A 17537-nucleotide genomic window follows, 5' to 3' on the forward strand; every position below is an offset into this window, starting at 1 on the left:
GCAATTAAGGAGAGATGTTAGAGAGAGGGGGCTGCCAGTGACCAGCGCCCCGAGCAGTTTGGGGTCCGGTGCCTTGCTCAACAGCACCTTGGCAGTGCCCAGTAGATGAACGGGCACCTCTCCTGCCACCAGTCCATGCTCACAGGGACTCACTGCGACCCTACGGTTCCCAGTCACCTATGGACTGAGCTACTGCCGCCCCCATATAGCTGGTAAGCTTTCAGTTTACTATAACTTCCTTTTTAGTGACGTTGCGCTTCTGCAAGTAAACTATTAAACTAACAGTAACTCAAGTTCACTTGTACGTAGGTGAAGTACATGTACATGTAAATGATGTTTACTTAAATTTACCGTATACTTAAAAGTGTACTTTTATAAACTAAATATTGGGCTGATTTAGTCCCCAGCAAGTATTAAAGTAGTAAACTTAGAAAGTAAACTCTTAGTACAGTGAGAATGCTGTGCTTATTTCAAACGGTGTACTTGGAGAAATATACTTCATTTAAGTTTTCTCAAGAAAATAAACTTGAAATATACTTTATTTTAGTGAGGATGTTCTGAACTTAAGAGCTACAATCACCAAGTATATTTGAATCTCTTTATATTGCATAGCACAAACCATAATTTCTATTTCTATACAAAAAGCTCGTACAGGTTCCAACTTGGAAAACATGTTTATTTACTTTCACAGGTGCAGTCGAACGAAACATCAACAGAAAGGGGACAAACATGGAGAAGCACTGCATTACACGAGTCAAGATGAGATACGGCCTCGACACCTCGGCAAACAAAACTATTTTCAGAGCGGAAAAAGGAATTTGAGCGTTTGTGTATTCTGGTACATGCTCGTGTTGTTTATGTGACGAAACAGAAGCAGAAGAGAAACAAGTCCATCAGTGCGGGCCAGTTGTGATACACTGCCACCTGCTGGTAAGGAGACAACCGTACAGCAGCTTGATGTAAATTGAAATCTTATGCACGTTCAATATACTGTGGTACCATGTCTGGTACTTTGACCTTAAATTCAAACCGTTGCACTTCAGCGTACTTTTACTCTGCCTTTCTTTCAATGTAAGCAACTTTTTTAATATACTGGAGTGGCTTGTAGCGCCGACTTATTTATCCTCAACTGATCTAAATGTAACACATCACAGTTTGTCCATAAAACCTAAAATAATCAAATAAAAGAATGTCGTAAACGAGTGGGAAAAATCACGTTACTAGCTTGAAAGAAAATGGGAAAATCCAAAAACAAGTACTCGACATATTCACAAATCTGTGTACGTGTGCGAGCGAGCGTTATCTACAGTACACTGTATGTAAATGTCCCGTCAGTTCGGCAGATATGAGCACATGACAACTGTGTACAAGTCTGGTGTGGGGATACGATTGTACGCAGTGTGTGTGTTTTGTATGTGTGTGTGTTTAGGAGTGGTCTCCGTTGGCGCTGTCTCCGTCGTCCTCTCCTTCCTCCGGCTCGCCGTCCTCCTCCAAGTCCTCTCTGCCTCTCCTTTTCATCTGCACGGGAAGAAAAAAAAAAAGCAGACGAATGACACTTAATTCATCACGTTTGGGTTCTTCGCTCTCATCCTGGTGCCCTTCTTCTCCTCCTCGTGCCCCGCTCTTCACCTCGTCTTCATCCACCAGCAGATCTCCCTCGTCGTCCGAGTCGTTCATATCCCGTTTCAGGCCGTCGTCTTTCTTGCTGGAGGTGGAGGAGTTGAGGGGGGACACCTCGCCTGGTTCCGGTTGGCAGCTCTTCATGTCTGAGGAAATGGAGGAAGGTGGTGGGAAAAATGTGATATAATAAAACAAAAAGCTAGGGATCTGTTATAGTAACCACAAGGATGATTTGCGAACATTTTTTTTATATCTCTGCACTAGACAGAGCATCCACATCTTTGTTTTTGTATTAGTTTCTGTTTTTCACACAGGTGGTTCGGGCATCTAGTAAGGATGAACCCTGGGCGCCTCCCTAGGGAGGTGTTCCAGGCACGTCCAGCTGGGAGGAGGCCTCGGGGAAGACCCAGGACCAGGTGGAGAGATAATATCTCCACACTGGCCTGGGAACGCCTCAGGATCCCCCAGTTAGAGCTGGTTAATGTGGCCCGGGAAAGGGAAGTTTGGGGTCCCCTGCTAAAGCTGCTGCCCCCGCGACCCGACCCCGGATAAGAGGCTGAAGATGAGATGAGACACAGGTATAATCTTTACGTTACTATCCACTCATTTAAGCCCACCTGACTTCTTGCTGTGGTCCTTTTCCATGCGCTCTAGGCTCTCCAGCAGGTAGTCCACCTTGTGTTTGATCTGCGTGAGCTCTCTCTTGATGGTCTGCAGGTCGTCCGCCTTCACTGTGAGAGGAAAAGCAGATGAAAAGCCGTTAGCATGCGGATGTGATGGGAGAGTCATGGGACGACTGGCGCGAATGGCGGTACCTACTCGTACGGGACGTCCTCTGGCTGGTCTTGGAGGAGGAGGAGAAGCTGGTTTTGGTCCGTCGGCTCCCTCCTCCGCTCAGGCTGACCCTCGGACGCTTCGAGGGAATGACAGCGCGGGACAGGGGCGGAGGTGGAGGAGGCACCCGGGACTGGTAGGAGTACATCCTGAGAAACAGAGGTGCAAAAATATAAAAGGTGCCATGACATGCATGAGTTGTATACTGTTATCAGAACAGGGCATAACTGAATAAACCCTTAATTAACCCAAACTACAGACGAATCCAGCGAGCCATTTGTGTGTGGCTGCAGCGCCGGCAGTACGTCGTCTGTCACTCTCTGCTGTCTGCTGGTCGTGTCTAGAAGGAACCCATGATTATCTCTCGCGAGATTTCGGTTTCGGAGTTACGATTAAAATGATCATTCTTGCAAATCTTTCCCGGTACTGGGGTTCCTTTCTAGACAGCGTGTCTGATGTGGCCTGTTAACACTGACAGCAGCATGGATAGATGGATTGACGACGTTGGACAGTGGCCCCCAGTGACTGAGGGAGGTATATATTTTTGGATGGAGATAATATTGTTCTTCAAATTTGATATGGTGGTTTAACGGCGGTTGTACTTGTGACAAATAGCCATAGATAATGGGGAAATAGAGGGAAACAAAACATAACTGCCACATTCAAGTGATAAAGTAGTGTACTGCGCTAGCTAGCTAGCTAGCATAATTAAGGGGTGCATTAAATAGTTACAGACCATTTACACTAAAAAATAGGTATTTAAGATGTAGGTCACTCATAGAAGGTTAAATCTACCTGAGCTCCGGATGGGTTGGTCAAATAATGCACACTCTACTAGATGATGAACACATCATTCTAAACGGACCTGTCCGATACTCAGTCCATTAACAACCATCATAATGTTGAATTAACGCTGCAGAGGAGGGGTGACAAAGCTGTAGGTGGCCAACAGAGGTAGCCAACAGAGGGAAGTGTTGCCCAGGGAATCAGTGTAGATCGTACGGCCTCAGACAGGGGCGCTCGTCATGAGGTAAAGGTTTGTGTCGTTCGCATTCAGTGTTTTTCCAGAGTTAGTTTCCTACTGCTGTTGGAGCAGCTGAGAATTGCACAGGTTCTTCCCGACTTCCTAGACATCTACAGGTCACAGGTTAAAGTAGAAAAGGTACACTTATAATGAAAGCTCCTATTCAATCGTGCGCATCGGAGGGAGACGCCACCGCAGCAATGGCGGCTTGTTCACTTCTGGTACTTCGCTGGATTCGTAAAAAGTAAAGGTGTAGAAATAATGTTTTAATTTATGAACTAGAGACCACACCAGCTCCAATGCCAAAACCCGGCTGTGGGTGTAAAGTGGTGGGGCAAAGGCCCCTTCCTGACCTCCTCCTGGTATAGATTCTGCTTACTCCATGCACTGACTGTATGGTTACTACGAGCAACCACCAGTTAACACGCTTGTTAAACTGAAACACTGGAAACGCATTTTTGCTGTGTGATTTTGTAAACATTTTTTTTTAAAAACCTGTTCATCACAGCAATAAAATTAAGGCTGTCAAATTAAAATTTCCAACTCAAGTTGTTTTTGTCTCTTTGTGGTCGTGTTGTGCATCTTTGTGGTCATTTTGCATCTCTTCCTTGTTGGTATAGTCTCTCTGAATGACATTTAGCAGGTGAAGATACGAACACACACACGCGCACGCACACACGCGGGATTATTATCCGTAGACAGCTTACCTATCATAGTAGTCTCTTTGGAAGTCATAGTCCAAATCAACAGATGAACTGTGATGAGACAGGGGTAGAAAGATTAACTTGAGCGATACTTTTCTTTTGACTTTGACGCTTTAAAGCCGGTCAGAGTGCAGAATTACCGGAACCGCTAAGATGTTGCTGCGACCGTAACCATGAGTGTGTGTACGCACCTGTACATGTCTCCTGCAGAGCGCTTCACTGTCTTCGATCTGTGAGGTTTGGGCTCGCCTGCCAGGTTGATGTCTGAGGGAGGAGCGAGAGACACACACATGATGAGCAACCAAAGTGTGGAATCTCAAATAACACATTTTTATCACTCCTTCCCTTCAACTCGTGATGTTTCATTTTGGGGCAGTGCTGCAGTCGCTCTACCACACCGTTGTGACGAAAAGAGAGCTGAGCCGGAAGGCAAAGCTCTCGATCTATCGGTCAATCTTCGTTCCTACCCTCACCTGTGGTCATGAAAGCTGGGTCATGACTGAAAGAACGAGGTCACGGGTACAAGCGGCCGAAATGGGTTTTCTCAGGAGGGGGGCTGGAGTCTCCCTTAGAGAGAGGGTGAGAAGTTCAGCCATCCGTGAGGAACTCGGAGTAGAGCCGCTGCTCATTTGCGTTGAAAGGAGCCAGTTGAGGTGGTTCAGGATCATCTGGTAAGGATGCCCCCTGGGCGCCTCCCTAGGGAGGTGTTCCAGGCACGTCCAGCTGGGAGGAGGCCTCGGGGAAGACCCAGGACCAGGTGGAGAGATTATATCTCCACACTGGCCTGGGAACGCCTCAGGATCCCCCAGTTAGAGCTGGTTAATGTGGCCCGGGAAAGGGAAGTTTGGGGTCCCCTGCTAAAGCTGCTGGCCCTGCGACCCGACCCCAGATAAGCGGATGAAGATGAGATGAGATTTTACCCCTACCAGGTGGTATTTGCAAATAATTACTCACATTTATTTTAACCTGGGTTGAGCACCGGAAAGTTTAGAGGTTGGGTTCATTTCTCTTTAGCCAAATGCATGCTGGGAAAGACTCAAGTAGCCTTGTGGCCTTTTGCGTTGAAACAAGCAGCTATTAGGAAATAGGCGCATTCAGGGTTCAGACACCTTTTCCTAGGTCAAATATAAGCACTTTCAATGTCCATTTTCAAGCTTTTCCAGCGCCTTGTATGTAAGAAGGGTGGGTTTAATGAGCTGTAACTTCAGCCTGCACCTTTCCAGCCCACACAATGTTTTGGTAGTAACTTTATTATTACTTTTGTGTAATTTGAGGCTTGACATTGTGGACTGAAATAAAAGAATGAAATGAAATGAGAGATACTACTTGTAATAGGGGAGTATTTAGAATAATACATCTCTCACTGATCCATATTACAATTTGTAATGGTATTTTTATTGTACATTTCTCATATTTTATGGTCATTTTTCCAGTCTACATTTCCATTTTCAAACCATGAAAATACAACATTTAATTTATAGAGTACCTGACATAAAAACTTGAGCAACAACTTTGATTATGATCATTTTCTGGATGTTTAAATTGCTTGGGTCAAATTGACCCCGAGGATAAACATCGTTAGTACAATGTGGAGGTAACAGGAGGGTTAAAGGAAGCTCTTTGTTCTACCTTTTCTTGGTTAGCTCTTCTGTTTGTTTCTCCACACACACAAACAAAACATTAGCAAGGCACACAGGCGAGTGTGTGTCCCACCAAACTGCCTTTAAAAGAGCGACACATGTAAATGAATGAATGAATGTGCGGAGCCTGGGTTTGTTTGGGTACTTTACCACTTTAACGCTCGCGTTATCGGGAGGTGACGTAAGGAGCGAGCTAGCCCGGCGTTAGCAACAACAAGCTAGTAGCACGACGCCGTTTTGTTCCTCTTACCTGCGACGATGCTCCGCTAACGTTTGGACCGGTTTGTGCCGCTCCTGAGTACCGACCGACCGACTTAAAGTGGACCCCCGGGGCTTTGTTGTGACGAGTCTAACCCGAGTGTGTTAAGCTCGGTGGCGCCGCGCATCCTGTTGTGAAGAGTAGTGTCTGTGGACGGCCGCCATTGTGTAATACCCGCGTTCAACCAGAGGGTGTCGCTGTTTTCCTTTGTGCGACCCCCACAGACCAGGGGCGTTAAACCCATCTTAGTTCAGGGGGCCACAACAGCCCGATTTGAGCTCAAGTTGGCCGGACCAGTAAAGTCACAGCATAACCCCAAATAACGACAACCTAGCATTTCTGTTTTAGTGCGAAAAAGTACATTCTGAATACTACTGTCTTTATATGTCTTTTTCATACGTACCCAAATCACAGGTGTTATATTAACACCCCCCCCCCTTTTCACTGGACACTTTAACTTGGTCATGCAAATAAACTCACTTATATTTCATGTATATGATTCAATGCTATATGTTTAATTTGTTGTGTTCATGTTTATATTCATGTAGGCACTGTCAAATCAAGTCAAATTCCTTGTAATGAAAATTGCCTGGCAATAAACCTGATTCTGATACAAAACATTACACTTTACCTTTACTGTAACTTAGCTACACTTTTAACGCTGGTATCTGTTATCTATATGCTGCTGTAGGAAGCCGGTACCTAATGGCGATTTATTTTGGATTTCATACTGATGACAATGCAGAGTGTGAACTGCTGGAACACACACAGTACAATTAATTGAAGAGAATACGTCTCCTCTTCATTTCTGTGTCCTGACCGAACCACCATTTGGTTTCTTGTCTAAACCTGGACTAGCCAACTCAGTTACCTCAGAAACACCAGTGATAACGTATTTAAAGGCTCAGTAATGGACACCCTGACCTTGTATCTCCATCCCTGTAGGTCTTTACTGTCCATCATCCCCCCCCTCCAGCTCACCTAGCACCTGTCCCACGATCATGCGGCCATCCTCGCTGACCACGGCGTTCCGGGCGTTCCTCTCATTGGCGTACTGGACGAAGGCGTAGCCCTTGTGGACGGAGCAGCCCACGACCTTGCCGTACTTGGAGAAGATGGCCTCCACGTCGCCCTTGGTGACCAGCAGGGTGTTGAGGTTGCCGATGAAGACGCGGGAGTTGAGGGAGCGAGGGTCGGTTTTGTTGGTCACGTTGCTGCTGGCCATCGGGCTGGACGTGGCCGTTTTGTGAGGGAGAGGAAGAAGAAAAACAGATAATATGAGACTTCTTTTTGTCCTGCATTATAAACCAAGGTCAAGGTTTTTGACCTCGAGTGTTGAAACAGTGGGGCTTTAACCACACTGCCTAAGCTCTGAGCATGTGTCCGATAAAACAGAAAAGAAAACTAAAAGTGTGTGAAAGTCTAAATAGGGCTGTTATTTGATTATTTTGTGTGTAAAACAACAGAAAATGGCCATCACAACGCTGCAGAGCAATAAGAAATCACTTAAAAGGTCTCCTCATTGTCAGAATCGTTAATTTGCTGTTGATCAAGTTATTGACTGACGGATAATTTCAGCACCTATGACACGTATTATGCTCATTTACTGATATTAAAGGGATAGTTTGGATATTTAGAAGTGTGGTTGCATGTGGTTCTAACAGTAGATGGCGGGCGGCATACCTCCAGTTTCGAGACGTATATTAGTCACGCTATTCATTCATTCATTCATTCATTCATTCATCTTCAACCGCTTGTCCCCGTCGGGGTCACGGGGGGGCTGCAGCCAATCCCAGCTGACATCGGGCGTGAGGCAGGTTCCACCCTGGACAGGACGCCGGTTTATCGCAGGACACATAGAGACGAACAGAGACAGACAACCATTCACACCTACGGGTGATTTAGAGTCATCAATGAACCGAACACCTGCACGTCTTTGGACTGTGGGAGGAAACCGGAGAACCCGGAGAAAACCCACACAGACACGGGGAGAGCATGCAAACTCCACACAGAAGGGCCCCAGCTGGGATTCGAACCAGGAACCCTTGCTGTGAGGTGACATGGCTAACCACCACAGCTCCGTGTCGCCCCTAGTGTACGAGGTACTGAGTCTGTGATAGCCATCTATGTTTTCTCGTCAAAGCCGCCAGACTCCTTGGATTAAAAACAGTATTTTTACCACACTCCAAGAGATCCAAACTATCCCTCCAATGCGTGACAACCACATGTACCAATCTTTCTACTAACACAAAAAGCAAGTATTGACATACACGTGGAAGATTCTAGGTGCTACTTTCTACCTCCTACTGTTGTATATCTTACACATTCACTAAGTGTCTTAACACTTTCAAAAGGGAGAGAGGAGCCTCTGAAAGGGGAAAGGAGACAGCAGAATAGACAGTGTGATGGGGTCATGAAGCAGCCAGCACTCACTCCATCGTGTCTGTACTCGGGTTGGTGGCGGTCTGCCTGCCTGTCTGAGTCTGTTGGAGAGAAGAGGGTTGTCGAGGAGCTATGAGAGATAGAGTCAGACATCTACACCTCCAAAAAGTTTTTTTCGGTTTTCTTGGGTTTTTAACAAACCCCCCAAAAAGTACTTAAAAGGGGGGAAGAGGTGCTGGGCAGGAGGTGTTTGATGAAAGGTTTAAAAAGTGGCCATAAAAATAAAATAAAAAACCTGTGGGATAAACGGTTGTTTGTTATGACAAAACAAGGTATTACATTAAAAGGAGACAGCTGCTTCTAACACACTTCTTTCCTTTTTAAAGAATGCGTATTTGTGATATATACACTGGAGATCTAACGTAGAGAACGCCAAGGATTTTCCAGAGCTTCTCTATGGGGTTTAGATCTGCACTTTCATTGTTTCAATATTCTCCGCTTCACACTGCTCTGGTTTGATCTTGGTCCGTTCTTCTTCAGTCTCTTCCACAGTTCACTAACTGTAGTGGGTTTCTTAGACATTACTTTGTTGACAAAGGTTTTCCAGAGATTCTCTATGGGGTTAAGATTATAAGGGACTCTGGCTGTTTCAATATTCTTAGCTTCAAGGAACTGCTTCACTTGTTTAACAGTGTGACAGGAGACATTGTCTTGGATGAAAATGGCAGCTGACTGGGAGACAGTTGCTGTAAAGGTATTGCATGCTGCTGAAGGAGGTTCACGTAAACATTTGCATTCACCCTGCCATGTAGCTGTGCAAGAGGCCCAACTCCTGCTGCAGAAAACATCCCCCGGACCATGACATGACATTAAAGTTCCATTTATTTGGGTCAGATGGGAAACATTGTGTTCAGCGTCAGACTGGGGAAAGACTGAACCCAAAGTGTGTAAAGAAATCAGTTAAATTTGGAGGAGGAAATGTCAGAGTCCAGATCTAAACCCCATAGAGAATCTCTGGAAAATCCCTGGCAACAAAGTAATGTGTAAGAAACCCACTACAGTTACTGAACTGTGGAAGAGACTGAAGAGGAACGGGCCAAGATCAAACCAGAGCAGAGTGAGAAACTAGTGATGTCCTGTGGGCGCAGACGTGCTGAAGTCATTCAAAGCTGTGGCCTCTACACTTCCTGTTCAGTTTTGAATCCTAGAGAAGAAAACATTGTTGAAATCTTCTCTTCTGACCATTTTCTCTACTGCTTTTTCCGCAAGATAAAGGCTTTTGTTGAAGCGCTTTGGTTATTTAAAAAGTATGCGAGTGCAGCAGTGGTACAGCCACAGCGTATATCCAATCAAATTCTGAATAAAAAATAACAATATTTCAGAATAAAACAAGTATTTTTGCTCTGTTCTCTAAGTGTGATCTCCAGTGTAGCTTCTGTTCTGTCTCTGCAGAGGGCGAGACAATAAAAGCGTCCCTGCAGTAAACACCACTCCACTGAAGCTCATAACGTCACATAACTGCAGCATCCTGTGTTTACATGAACATGAGTGACCCCGTTATGAGGCTTATTCTGGCTCTGATCATTTTAAGGATGTGTTTATATCAGTTTGTTGCATCCCCCGTATAAACACTAGCATCGCCGTTACTGATCATGGCATGTTACGTGACAAACTGACAATAGGAGATAAACGCGACGGTAAATATTAAACGTGACGTGAACCGTTCCTGCTCCCACTTTGCTTTGTTGTCTTCCATTCCAGTATCTGTTGTATTTCATATGTTGATATACATCTCAGTACACCCTGTTTTATGGTAAGTCAATTGTCTATATGAAATAACCACATATGTAAGTCTATTTTTTGTATACTCGTGTGAAAAATGAAAGGCACTGAGTCTTATGAAGAACTTGCTAAATGCTAAATGAGTCTGCGACAATAAGATCAAACTTGTCATAATCCAGGAATGGTTCTTTAAGTTTAAAGGGGTCAGAGCGCCTCAGAGACCTGAACAGGATTTGGTATTTGCCCTGACAGGAGTGTCCCTATAATGCAGCAGTCTGTGTGGGTTTGTACTTGTACTTGATTGATAGTATTTTATTGCTTTTAGTTCTCCCTATTCGGAGCTTCCCTCTCGGTCGGGTGTGCAGATCTTCCTGCTCCACCCTAACCTGTTGGTGCCAGCGGACAACCTGCAACGTGCTTTTTCGCCATTGAGATGGAAACTATATGATAGACATCAGTATATGGTTTTGACGATATACTCCTTTGTCCGCCTCTACCAAGAAGCGCGTAAATATTCTGCGTGATCAGACCCTCCACTTTCCTTCGGTCAGCTGGTGAGGATGGAAAAAAGAGAGGGGGTACCCAGATTTAGTCGAGTGTCTCGTTCCTTCCTCCTGATCATGATGAGACTTCTTTCTGCTGCTCTACAGGCGAGTCACGTAAGCGCGTCGTACAATTGGCAAAGTACGTCAGCTTTAATACGAGTAGAAAGAGGCCAGATTGATGCTGCAAAGTTACGTAACATTGCAGGGGAGGGGGAGGAAAGTCTGTGAGAATCCTGAACGCATGTGCAAAAGGACCCAGAGCAGCTATTCTGACAAAGACCTGACCTATTACTTGATATTTGTTGAATAAAAATACAGATTATAAGGAGAAATGAGCATCACACGGCCTCAGAAATACGATATTTGCTAATAACTGTTCTTTATTTTGTCCTTTGTGGGTTTTTCCATGTATGCATCGGGACACATTTACCCGCTCACTGACCTTTTCTGTGTCCATCTTGTTTCTGTTTTGCTAATTCCCCCTCAACCCTGTTCATCTTATCATCCACTTCAGCCGTTACAAAACCATGTCTCACCAGCCAGAGCGCCGCGCCGCTGCCAGCAGGGCTAAACTGTAACCCCGCAGCAGCAGCAGCAGCAGCAGCAGCAGCACCCTCTCCCTCTCTGGCCAATGGCTAGCAGCAGGGGATTACATGGTGTGCAGCAGACTGCCTGGCCAAAGCTTAATGCTCCGCTCTCGCACTACATGATTTGGCCGGGATGTTTCTATCGCCTGGCAGGCTGACAGGGTGTCTACAGCACCGGGATGGGGGGGAGGGGAGGACTACCGCAGCCGGCTTAGCAAGTGTTTCTAATTCTTTGTGGCATGTCGGGGTTCAAGGGGGGATATCCAGGGTTTATATATAGGCAGGTGGTTTTCAGTCTGATGCTGAACACAAGCGATCAGACTGTGGAAAAACAATTATAGAAGAAATCGGGTATTTATTCACATAGGTGGACGAAATGCAACGCTTTTGTTTTCGCTCCCATTTTTCCCGAGGTGAAATCGAAGATCTAAGAAGTACTCACGAACAGATTTGAACAAATTTATCAACACTAATACTTTACTTTTGTGTACTGTTGTGGGAATTTTTGGATATTTGTAATTCATAATCATATTTTTGTCAGGTCAGACACAGTTCAGTGTCTCCAGGTTTACACATATTTCGTCTCCTGCCTCTAATTAATGAGTAGAAATGTTACACAATCTCTATTTAATATGACATTTAAAGTGAAAAATCTGTTTTTTAATTGGGCTTGGACAGAAACTGCGCATGTTCCTGCAGGGTCAGGGTTCGACATGCTTCTTATTGAGGCTCTTTAGCAACTTCCTGGAAGTGAAACAGGGCCAGATTCTTTCAGTCTGGGTCAACACATGATCATCCCAATAAAGTGAACAAAATAAGCTTCATATGGGCGGTGTTTATTGCAAGGATGTCATATTGGATTGCATTATATACTGTAGTGATCTCATCCCAGATTAAACATAATTAAATGTTAATGAACGCCTCAATTAAATGCTTACTGTGGCCCCTCATAGTAAAGAGAGTCCATTCATGGCATATTTAGAAGAGCAGTTTCATATCTTCCACCTCATCTGGGCTTTAATGTGGGACAGTCTGTAGCTGATATGAAATTGTATATAAAATGTCGTTTAGTGGTTTCTTTAGTTTCATTTTGACCTGGAAATGGGTTCATTAAGTAAGAGAGGATCAGTCGTGTGTGTGTGTGTGTGTGTGTTGGTTTAGTGTTTGTGCTTTGACTGTGAAAGACACCGCGGCTGCAGCTCTCTCTGCACGAGGACTCATGCTTGAAGACGGACAACACAAAATGACAACAGCGGTTTATGCACATGTGCTTTTATAGATTCAGGGAGTAAAAATGAGGGAGATGATTAATAGCAATAGGATCTTGAACTCTGAGGTTTAGCAAGTTTTTAAGAGGCTCAGTGTCACTGAATCAAATCAAAATCAGTACTGGTGATTCGGGAATATGTTAGTAACTCATGGGATTCAGCAGGCATGCTTATTTGAATGGTACAGACGTACTATTGGGGGTGATACTGGTGACGTCAGTGTTATCATTAAGAGCTGGTATGTTTTGTCTGTGTGGATAATAGACCAGCTTTGACTCAAATGGCATGCAGACTCATAAAGAAAAACAATACAAAAGCAAAGGCAGCACTTATTTAGCCTTTGTCAGGAGGGAGCTGTGGGAGTGTTAAATATATAAATACACTGGAGATCAAAATGACAAACTGTTAAAACTGGATTTATTCTGAAACTTTGGTATTTTTAACTGCATAGGAAGATCTGCTGTGGCTATACCTCTGCTGTCCTAGCATGTTGTCTTTTTTAACACTTCAACAAAAATAAGAGTACAGTAACTATTGTGCCAGGAGAAGATTTAAACAATGTTTTCTTCTCTAGGGTTAAAAACTGAACAGGCAGTGAAGAGGCCACAGCTTTGAATGACTTCAGCACATCTGCGCCCACAGGACATCACTAGTTTCTCACACTGCTCTGGTTTGATCTTGGTCCATTCGTCTTCAGTCTCTTCCACAGTTCAGTAACTGTAGTGGGTTTCTTACACATTACTTTGTTGCCAAGGATTTTCCAGAGATTCTCTATGGGGTTTAGATCTGGACTCTGACACTTCCTCCTCCAAATTTAGACACTCTGGGTTCAGTCTTTCCCCAGTCTGACGCTGAACATAATGTTTCCCATCAGACCCAAATAAATTTAACTTTAGTGTCATGTCATGGTTTGGGTATGGATGTTTTCTGCAGCAGGAGTTGGGCCTCTTGTACAGCTACATGACAGAGTGAATGTAAATGTTTGTGAACCTCCTTCAGCAACATGTAACACCTTCACTGCAACTGTCTCCCAGTCAGCTGCAATTTTCATACAAAACAATTCCCCCTGTCACACTGTTAAACAGGTGAAGCAGTTCCTTGAAGCTAAGAATACTGTCCAGACCTAAACCCCATAGAGAATCTCTGGAAAATCCGTGGCGACAAAGTAATGTCTAAGAAACCCACTACAGTTACTGAACTGTGGAAGAGACTGAGTCAGAATGGACCAAGATCAAACCAGAGCAGTGTGAGAAACTAGTGATGTCCTGTGGGCGCAGATGTGCTGAAGTCATTCAAAGCTGTGGCCTCTACACTTCCTGTTCAAGAGAAGAAAACATTGTTTAAATCTTCTCTTCTGACACAATGGTTGCTGTTCTCTAATTTTGGTCACTGCTTTTTTTCCACATAATTAAGGTTTCGTGCTTTGGTTATTTAAAAAAACATGCTAGTACAGCAGTGGTACCACATTTCAAATCCTGGACAATGAAAAAAACATTTCAGAATAAATCAGGTATTAATATGTTGTTCTCCAATTGTGATCTCCAGTGTACATATACACGTTTATAATCAACACTGAGCATTATGCAATTGAGTGTCATAAAGTGGGAACATGTGGGAGTAAGCTCACTGAAGAGGCCACTAGTGTCAAACAGTCTGGACATTAAGCAGCTGGGTTTTTACTTTCACAGCACAAAAAAACACTACATGCTTCTTGCTCTAGGAAATCCAAAAGGGGGGGAGAAATGGGCTGAATCACAAAGGGGTGAAAACAAAAGTGGAATATATATATATATTTTTTAAAAAAAAGAAAAAAGTGATGCAAAAGTTGAGGTGAAAAATAAACCAAAAAAAGGGTTGAGACCAACTTACGATTTGCCGCCGTTCAAAAAAGTGGCTTCAAAAACTAAACAGGGGGAAACAAAAAAACGGAATATTAGAAAAGAGGCCATTTCCAAAAGTGATCTTGAAAATACTATTTCCACAAGCAGGGAGGGAAAAGCATCGATATCAGTTTTAAAAATGTAAAAAATTGCAGAATAATAATTTCACTTGGACATTTAGACTTTGATTTTATTCAAACTAAGCTAAAAACACATCAACTCACAATCAAACTGTTTAGATCATAAAACCACAGTTCACACCTTTATTCTAGGACATTATGAACATTTAAATGGCTTTTTTTTTGTTCCTTGCTTAAAAAAAAATGGTCATTAAAATCAAAGAAAATGCATGATTTTTGGCAAAGCTATCAAACTTTGAATCAAAATGATTAAATGAATAATTGCTGAATCTTTATAGCACACTGTTCTTTTTTCATCTTATGCTCCAACTGCTCCGGACAGTGATGTTCAAATGGCAAATTTGATAATGCAACCCACTAATGATTGAGTTATAGGGCTGCAACTAACAATAAGTTCTGTAAAAATGTCAGAAAATTTGTAAAAAAGTTTAAAAGAGAGAAAAGCAGGAAATCTCAACATCTGCAAACATCATTTTCTGCCACTTTTGCATTAAAAATGACAATTAAAAGCGACCGAATGGCAACTGCTTTTCCATCGTCTGACTGAAGCTCTCTACGGTCTCTCTCACCGGGACTCATGACTAGAACCTGTGCCTGTCCTACTAAGACGAGTCGATGTCTGCTGCGAGAAAGGCCCGTTCAAGTGCACGTGCAAATCAAAGAGGAAATTAATTTAATAATCCTGCATTTTCTTTGGTTTTCGTTTGCCTTTAAACCTCCCAAACTTCTACAGATTTGCAAACTGACTCTTTCCTCCTTGTCATAACAAAGGGTCTGCTACAGTACAGCACCCCCTGGAGCCTGGAGGGACGCTTCCAGAGGACACACTTGGGGTCCAGAGGGGGGGTGAGGTACAGTAGAGGGGAGTAAAAACCTTGCAGGGACTGTGAATGTTCTCATTTGTCCAGGTTGTTGTTATCCTCAAAGCAACTTCAGTCAAAAGCAACTGGACTTGGTTGTTTGTGTAGGAAGGCGGCCTTCATCCGCAGTGTGAGAGGTTAAATACCTGGATCTCACACCAGTTAGTTGGACCGGTCCCAGCCTGGTCCTGGTCCAGCCCGGTCAGATGCGTACATGAACTGATGAAGCCTCTTGGATGAGAGGTGAAACGTTGTCCTAGACCAGGGGTGTCAAACTGATCCAGTAAAGGGCCGTTGTGGCTGCAGGTTTTCATTCCAACCAATCAAAAACACACCTGGTCCAACAAATCAACTGTGTGAAGACACTTCAGGTGATTGAGTAAGTCGAGTCCGTGGGTTCTTGCTTGGTTGAAATGAAAACCTGCAGCCACACGGCCCTTTACTGGATCACTTTGACACCCATGTCCTAGACCAGGGGTGCCCAATCCTGCTCCTGGAGAGCCACTGTCCTGCGTGTTTTAGGTTTCTCCCTGCTCTAACACACCTGAGTCTAAAGATTATCAAACCTGTGACGAGCTTCAGCTGCTTGATAACGAGCACATCATTAGACTCAAGTTTGTTGGAGCAGAGAGAAACCTAACACATGCAGGACAGTGGCTCTCCAGGAGCAGGACTGGGCAGCCCTGTCCTAGATGAACAACCAAGTCCAGTTGCTTTTGACTGACATTGCTTTGAGGACTTGCAGGGATTTGTTTTATTTCGTGGGAGGGACTGCAAATCTACCTTTGCCTTCCCACTGTAAAGCTTTTTGGCACATTTCTTTTCACAGACGTGTATAAAAATGATAAAAAGTGATGCATTCAGGGGCCTGGTTTCAGCTCATTGCAGGCCCCTGTGTAGGCCTCACCCCTGCCTAAGCAGCTCCACGGCTCAGAGGAAACTGCTGCTGGATAAATACACTTAAATTATTATATCAGAATTACCAAAATGCACATTCTGCAGCACCCATCCCACGTGTAAATGTTCCTTTAAAAAACAAAAACGCCCCCACTTGTCATTGAAGGAAAAGAAAAACCCATCTTGCCTGAAAAATTACATCACTCTGCAGCAAATAATACACTGTATTATGAAAAAACACCACTTATTATGAGTCAACGAGTGCAAACGGAGTTACAGCTGCAGGCAAAACACAGATTTAAAAATAAAAATAAAATAAAAATCCCTTTTAAAAACGTATTTCCAGAAAAAGGGGGACGACCCGTTTTGAACGCTGTCCAGAAAAGACTGGAACAATCTTCCATCTTTAATTTTCCTTTAAAAAAAAACAACCACCACCACAACAACCGGATAAGCAACGAGGTAAACACGGCAGCACACCCGGGAAACGGAGCTTTGCTTTGAAAATGCCTCGTCGGAAAAACAAAAGGGTAAAAATGTCGTTGTTGTGGAAGGAAGCTACTTCAAACTAAGAGTTTCTGCGCAGCACGCCAAACACAAAATGTACGCCACTAAAAGCCAACACAGTCTCAGCCACGGGGGGGAAAAAGCATTCAAAAACAAAACAAAAAAGTCCCAAAAGAGGTTAAAAGTCGAGAAAAAAATTAAAAATATATAAAGGGGGTAAAAATCTCTCGGTTAAAAATACTCACCAGGAGCTTAATACTAAAAATGCGTAAAATTCAACGCCGTTTTTACTCGGTTAAGATCCGTTAACGGCTCTGCGGGCCGGTTGTATCACCTTGAAACCAGCGTACACGAAATGGCGTCGACTCACACACACACACACACACACACACATACATACACACACACACGACGGGGAAAGCGGCAACGCCCACTGCTGCGTCCCTGGTTTCTGATTGGATATTCGAACCGCCCCCGTGTGGAGATACTGTTCAGGGATTGGTGGAGACGCTTGCCAACTCCGCTCATGAATGACGACACACGTATTCTGTAGCCGAGTCCGGAGATGTTCAACAAGAGGTCCGGGGTCCCCAGATGGGTCCTCAGGG

The 17537-nt window shown here is 44.1% G+C and overlaps 1 protein-coding gene across 1 annotated transcript; it reads right to left on the minus strand.

The window, feature by feature from the left end:
- Positions 1-676: 676 nt before the first annotated feature.
- hnrnpc (heterogeneous nuclear ribonucleoprotein C) lies at positions 677-17275 on the minus strand. The gene is made up of 10 exons (XM_083937331.1): positions 17175-17275; positions 14515-14548; positions 8515-8564; positions 7063-7310; positions 4374-4446; positions 4186-4233; positions 2440-2603; positions 2238-2351; positions 1630-1766; positions 677-1518 (listed from the first exon to the last, which is right to left on the minus strand). The coding sequence occupies exons 3-10, from the start codon at positions 8517-8519 to the stop codon at positions 1426-1428; spliced, it is 882 nt and encodes a 293-aa protein (XP_083793457.1). The 5' UTR covers positions 8520-8564; positions 14515-14548; positions 17175-17275; the 3' UTR covers positions 677-1425.
- Between the last annotated feature and the right edge of the window lie 262 nt (positions 17276-17537).

The sequence above is a fragment of the Echiichthys vipera genome (genome assembly GCF_963691815.1).
Source record: "Echiichthys vipera genome assembly, chromosome: 22".
NCBI classification, from domain to species: Eukaryota; Metazoa; Chordata; class Actinopteri; order Perciformes; family Trachinidae; genus Echiichthys; species Echiichthys vipera.

Bases quoted from the DNA above. Each gene is read 5' to 3' on its own strand.
- hnrnpc (XM_083937331.1), bottom strand. The intron at 1,767-2,237 runs GTGGGCTTAAAT...CCATTTCCTCAG, and splicing joins GGACCACAGCAAGAAGTCAG to ACATGAAGAGCTGCCAACCG. The intron at 1,519-1,629 runs GTGAAGAGCGGG...CTTCCCGTGCAG, and splicing joins TGCTGGTGGATGAAGACGAG to ATGAAAAGGAGAGGCAGAGA.